Raw genomic sequence first — 6833 nt, forward strand, 5'->3', positions numbered from 1 at the left:
ATTATTTTTCCATGTGCAAGAGTTTGAGTTATAACGTTAAACGATATCTCAAAACACAATTTATTAAAATTGAAACTAATATTTTTAAAAAATAATTAATTAATTAATTTAATAAATTAGTAATATTAAATACATTCCATAAGGACATTCAATTTTATATGTTAATATTATTAATCAGCATTAATTTTTTTCCAAATCAAATTTAACTTTTGATCAAACCCGACCAATTTTGTCTGACCATCATTCCGATTTCGAAATTCATTTGTTGACTTTAAAATAGGTTTCCTCGCTTCGGTAAATCATCGAACTTATTTCCAGACTCTTCGCTGCATTCTCCTATTGATCCTTAAATTGAACTCCATTTTTAAAACAGAAAATATAAATGAAAACTATTTACTTATAAAAAAAATTAAGGTTAGGTAGAATTATATTTTTATTATGTTTGATTTTTCATGGTTATTAAAAAATAATATAAGATTTATCACTTAAATTATTTATCTAAAGGTTTTGCTTAATTTATCATTTATTATGGATCACAGAAGCTTGAATACAAAGAAAATTACCAATTAAATTTTTTAATTTTGGTAGAACTATATTTTCATCATGTCTAACTTCTCATTACTATTTTTATTATATTTAACTTCTGCTAAACTAAATTATCCCGAGCTAACATATAAGCTTAATTTATTATTTATTATGGATCACAGAAACTTGAATACAAGAAAAAAAAAATTGCCAAATAATTTTTTTTTTTAATAGAATTATATATTCATCCTATCTAACTTCTCATCACTATTTTCATCATAGGTAACTTCCGCCAAATTAAACTATCCCAAACAGATATTTACCTCCCAAATTTTAAACTCAATTAGTCAATACATGTTACCTTCCAAATTTCCATGCATATTAGACACTCTTTCCAAATTTTAAACTCAATTAGTCCATGCATATTAGACACTCTTTCCAAATTTTAAACTCAATTAGTCAATACATATTAGACACTCAATTATACAAGTCTGTTTTATTGATCAGGATTGTAGTCCTGAGTCTTTATCAACATAGTGTCTGGATTGACTATAGCATATGATTGACCAAAAATATTTAAAATTAATGACACGTGGATTAATAATATATGTGGGTTTAGTCCACTCGTATTCAAATCGTATGAGGATAATTAAAGCTTAAACTAGCTGTGAAAAATTGAATTATTCCGACAAGTTTGACCAGATTTTATGTAAAATCAACCAACCGGTAAATCTCTAAAAAGCTTAAAAGCTATTCAGAAAAGACCAAAAGTTGTGCCTTGCTTTCGGCCAATCCAATTTGCCAGGTAATACAAATTCCAACGTGACAAGTTTGTATGGGTTGGTAATAACAGCATCGGTGAATGGTTCCTTCACGGAAACTACATTGACCTTTTCCAAAGTCAAACCACTAGGAGCCCACGTGCAGCTCATTCTTGATTTCAAAACCTTTTAAGAACTGGGTTGCCTCTCTGAGCTGTGACAAAATCAGTACAATTTTAATAATTCTGGGGTTTGAATTTTGGTGGATTTTAAAAAAAATTGAGGTTTGGTGAATTTTATGGAATCTTATAATTATTGAGTAAGTTTATAAGTTTAGAGATTAAAATTTATAACTTTATGTCATAATTTAAATTTGTAATTTATCTTTATGTCGTAACTCAAATTTGTAATTTATTTTTACAACAAAACTTATAACTTTATGTCACAATTCAAATTTGTAATTTATCTTTATAGTTTCCATGTTTATAATAGCATTTTTGATATTTACTGATATTGATTTTTGACTATTTGATATTATAATTTATTTTAAATTATATATATATATATATAATATAATTATAATTATAATTATAATTATAATTATAATTTAATAACCAATTTCATTAGAATTTTATTAAAAATTGAACTCAAATCTAATCATTACTGAACTTTAATTATATAAAATTATTTCTAAATAATTAAATAGAAATTTAAACTCAAAACCAAATCTAGACCCTAATTAAATGGAAATTTAAACTCAAAACCAAATCTAATCCTGACCCTAACCATGCGAAATTGCTTCTAAATAATTAAACCAAAAATTTAAACTCAAACCAAACCTAATCATTACCGAAACCAAACCTAATCATTACCGAAACTGTGAAATTGCATGCAAGTAATTAAACCGATATCGTTATCTTATCCATAGAGGAAAAGCATATGGTATAATTGGAGGGCTGATCAATTCCGTTCCGTTTCTAAGAAAGTGACTTTTATAAGAATTTGTATGGGGTAGGTAGCGTGAAAAAAACCCTTGTCTATCTCGGTCCGCGATAAAATAATTAAGGAAAATCTTTCCACTTTCGCCTGCCTTAGGAAGGTACTGTTTATTTACCGTGGGCGTTTTGATTCACTTATCTTATTTGGGTTCTTTGTATTGCTTTTGATTTGTCTAAACTACCGAGTGCTATATATCAGCAGGACATGAGAGTGCATCCTCATATTTACCAGTAAGCACTTTGCTGTATTTGGCTCACTTGCAGAATGGGATCATCCGTTCCAATGGTTTTGATCCACGCCATAACTCTCTCATGGCTGTGGTTAAGCATCTCTGCTTCTCATGTAGTGCATACTGTTAATACAGCAAAAACAAGTATTCAACAGCCATATCGCACAGCCTACCATTTTCAGCCTCAAAAGAACTGGATGAACGGTTTGTGCAGTCTATCCTATTTAAGATTTCACATATGAGATCTGTTTTTTTGGATTTAAACCAATCTTCTAACATTGTTTTGCTTTGTTTCTGATTGCCTGCATGATTATCTGCCCAACAGATCCAAATGGTGAGCTTTTCATTCCATTTCAATTCACGCATTCAATAGTTATTAGATTTAATATTCTCTGTAATGAATTTGGATTGGGTTCGTTTTGCAGGGCCCATGTTCTACAAGGGATTCTATCATCTGTTCTACCAGTACAATCCTGAAGGAGCGGTGTGGGGAAATATTATCTGGGGTCATTCTGTTTCGAAGGATCTCATTAACTGGCATTCATTGGATCCTGCCATTGTTCCGAGCGAATGGTATGATATCAAGGGCTGCTGGTCCGGTTCTGCAACGCTGCTGCACGGAGACAAGCCTGTGATCCTCTACACAGGATGGGCCAATTCATCCCAACAGATGCAGAGCATGGTTGTTCCTAAGGATGCCACTGATCCTCTTTTGAGGGAATGGGTAAAGATCCCTCAGAATCCTCTTTTGATTCCAGAATTTGGTATCAACGGGAGCGAATTCAGGGATCCCACCACTGGATGGCTTGGCCACGATGGAAAATGGAGGATTGTGGTTGGAAATAAGAGGAATCACAGTGGGGTGGCTCTGTTATACAGAAGCAAGGACTTCGTCCACTGGGTGAAGGCCAAGAATCCTCTGCATTCGTCGAAATTGACCGGAATGTGGGAATGTCCTGACTTTTACCCTGTTCCTCTTTCTGGGAAAGAAGGGCTAGACACGTCAGCAGTGGGCTCCCCTCTTAAACACGTTTTGAAGGTGAGTTTGGACGATTACAAGTACGAGTATTATACAGTGGGAACCTACTTGCGGGATATGGATCGATACGTGCCAGACAATACCAGCAGTGATGATGAAAATGGATTGAGATATGACTATGGAAAATTCTATGCTTCGAAGACCTTTTTTGATCAATATAAGAATAGACGAATTCTGTGGGGCTGGATCAATGAATCTGACAGCGTCGCCGATGACGTCAGCAAAGATTGGTCTGGTCTTCAGGTAAATGCGATATGATATTACACCTTGCATATTAGTAAGATGGTTGAATTTTTTTTGGAAGTGTTAGCTCTTCTGTTACATCAAAACCAGCCAGTATTAATAAATTTATAAATTATTATTATTATTATTATTATTATTATTTTTTGTCGTCTTAGGTTCGATTCTAGAGTGGCAGTTAGTTTATATTATTGGTCGTCAATTAGGCGAGTGTGAAAAATCTAACAGGTATTCTCAAATGCAAATTGGAAATCAAATTTCGCTGAAACTCTCATACTTGTTAAGTTTTTTGTTACACCAAAACCTTCAAACATTAGTAAACTTTCTTCCAAAACTATTATCATTACTTTTTAAATAGTCCCAAAATAATTATTAATACACCTAATAAACTCTCATTCATCCGGATAAATTGAATGTGAAAATCCAACTAGACTAGATTGAGTATCTGTAAGATAAATACAAGCGAGTTTAGCTGATCTTTGAGTAAACTTACGATACCTCCAGAGTTGACCTCATCACCTTAGGGAACAAATGTTCGTAATTGTTAAACTTAGTTATAAATCATTTAAATCAATTACGTTGGTGCTCAGACTCAAAGATCTGATTCTGCTGGCCGTATTTAGTGTTTTTTACTTTCTCTGGACGTAGCGGGACGTTTTCCCCTTGTTTTAACGCATGTGTTTGTGTTTTGTTAAGGCGGTTCCAAGAACGATCTGGCTAGACAGCGTCACTAGATCGCAGCTTTTGCAGTGGCCAGTTCCTGAAGTAGAATCCCTTCGTCGAAAGGAAATATACAAACAAAGCATTGATCTCAGCAGTGGATCCGTTGTAGAAATTGCAGGCCTTAACGCTGCGCAGGTACTCATCACATCAATAAAATTCCGGTGAGATTAAGTTGATCACATCAATAAAATTCCGGTGAGATTAAGTTGATTGCAGATTCCAGGAATATTCCAGGATCTGATGGACATGGCCCCGGTCAAAAAAATTGACACTCCCATATCGGTCCAATTCCAAAATATTCCGGAAATCTGCAATCGACTTAAGAACACAAAATTCTAATACTTCAAGAACAGAGTTGCATCTGTTAATAGATCCGATATTTATTTTTCTGTAGCAAATTCGGAGTTCTTTTGCTAGATTCCAAAATAATAGCTAGGGAAATCGCACATGCCCTCTATGACCTTAGCTGAAGCAAAAATCCATTATGACTTAGATTTTAAGAATTTTTTTTTTTTTGGGGCGTGTTTGTGTTTTGGTTTCCTTACCTTCTTTGGTGAATTTGGATTTGTTATCAGGTTGATGTGGAGGTCTCCTTTGATGTCCCGAGGCTCGAAATCGCAGAGTTTGAAGAAGAGATGGGAGTAAATTTGACAGCTCAACAATTGTGCGGCCGGATGGGCTCAGCTGCGAGAACTGCTGGTGGGCCATTTGGGTTGTTTGTTTTGGCTTCCAAGGACTTGAATGAACGCACTGCTGTGTTTTTTCAGATCGTTCGTTATCGAAACGAATTGAAGTTATTAATGTGCAGTGACCAGAGCAGGTAGAATTTCATATACATTTTAACTTCTTGATCTGAATCAATCAATCCCAGAAAAGTTGAGCAAATTAATCTTAGTCTAATTGTGTGAATGCTTTCAGATCGTCTTTACAGACAGACATTGATAAGACAACATATGGAGCTTTCGTGAATTATGTGGGTTCTTTCAAGGAGAAAAGCCTTTCATTGCGAGTCCTGGTAAGCTGTTTGACAAGAATATATAAAAAATCCATAATTTGCAGTCTTTGAAGTGTAAAATTTTTGGCAACAATTATTAATTCTTGAACTGTTATTACTATATAACTGTTACTGTTAAATTTTTCTTATCGAGGGTTTTTCTTTTATGGTTGCTGCATGATGCTTGTTTTGAAATTTATGATAATGTTATAATGGCAATGAAATGAAATTACAGGTTGATCATTCCATCGTGGAGAGCTTTGGAGAAGGGGGAAAGGTGTGCATAACGGCTCGAGTTTATCCCACCCTGGCAATAGGAAAAGACGTCCATCTCTACGTCTTCAATAACGGCACTTCCACTGTCACTGCCAACAAATTTACTGCATGGGAAATGGCTTCCTCCAATCAAAGGCTTATGCACTAAATAAATAATTTCCCCAATACTTTGCCTATTCCAAATGGCTTCCTCCAATCAGAGGCGTATGTACTAAATAAATAATTTCTCCAATACTTTGCCTATTCCAATCAAATATTTGCAACTTGTCACAAACTGGGAGAACCTTTTGGCGTGTCCCCTGGATGTTACTTGGTGCTGAGTTTTTGAATGTTTATTTATTGTCACTTGTTCCGTTTTCCTCGCGAAAAACAGGCTGTCTGTTCCAGATAAAGCGGCGTCGAATCTGCATGAAGCATCACCCCTTGATCGTTCAATTCATTGACGTGCATTTTGCTTTGGACTTTCTGTGCATCAATATAAATGGTGGCTCAATTTTCAAAGGTGGAGGTTGAAAAAATAATGGAATCGAGAATCCGGGTCTTCCTATATGTTTATCAATGGGGCCACCTTCTAGATTTTGCCTCGATTGCAATGGGTATAGTTATTGTTATGATATGAAATACTTATTATATTGAATAAATTAATTTGTTTGGGGTGAGGATCAACCATTAGATTCTTCTTTTTTGTTTTTTAAGATTAGTATTTTATTGTTTTAAATGTTTTTAAATATATGAATTAATGCATAGACTTGGAAAATAAATTAATTTGTTTGGGGTGAGGATCAACCATTAGATTCTTCTTTTTTGTTTTTTAAGATTAGTATTTTATTGTTTTAAATGTTTTTAAATATATGAATTAATGCATAGACTTGGAAAATATTTGGTACTCTCATTCTTTACAGAATTCACAATTCATATTTTTTATTTCAACAAATTTTAAATAGATTTTAGATAAAAATTACTATTTTAACAATATTCAATTAGATGTCATATAATTGTTATTGAAAAATAAATTTAAAAAACTAATTAAAGTAGAATGTTTAAATT

General features: G+C 33.5%; 1 protein-coding gene across 1 annotated transcript; it reads left to right on the forward strand.

The window, feature by feature from the left end:
- The first annotated feature begins 2939 nt into the window (after positions 1 to 2939).
- LOC149144350 (beta-fructofuranosidase, insoluble isoenzyme 1-like) lies at positions 2940 to 6481 on the forward strand. Its single transcript, XM_089446927.1, has 5 exons — positions 2940 to 3796; positions 4490 to 4651; positions 5092 to 5336; positions 5435 to 5531; positions 5746 to 6481. Exons 1-5 carry the CDS (start codon positions 2945 to 2947, stop codon positions 5932 to 5934), a joined length of 1545 nt encoding a protein of 514 aa, XP_089303053.1. The 5' UTR covers positions 2940 to 2944; the 3' UTR covers positions 5935 to 6481.
- The last annotated feature ends 352 nt before the right edge of the window (positions 6482 to 6833 follow it).

Source organism: Pinus tabuliformis, chromosome X (assembly GCF_031772625.1).
Source record: "Pinus tabuliformis cultivar Carrire ecotype Pingquan chromosome X, CPIR1, whole genome shotgun sequence".
In the NCBI taxonomy this organism is placed as follows: Eukaryota; Viridiplantae; Streptophyta; class Pinopsida; order Pinales; family Pinaceae; genus Pinus; species Pinus tabuliformis.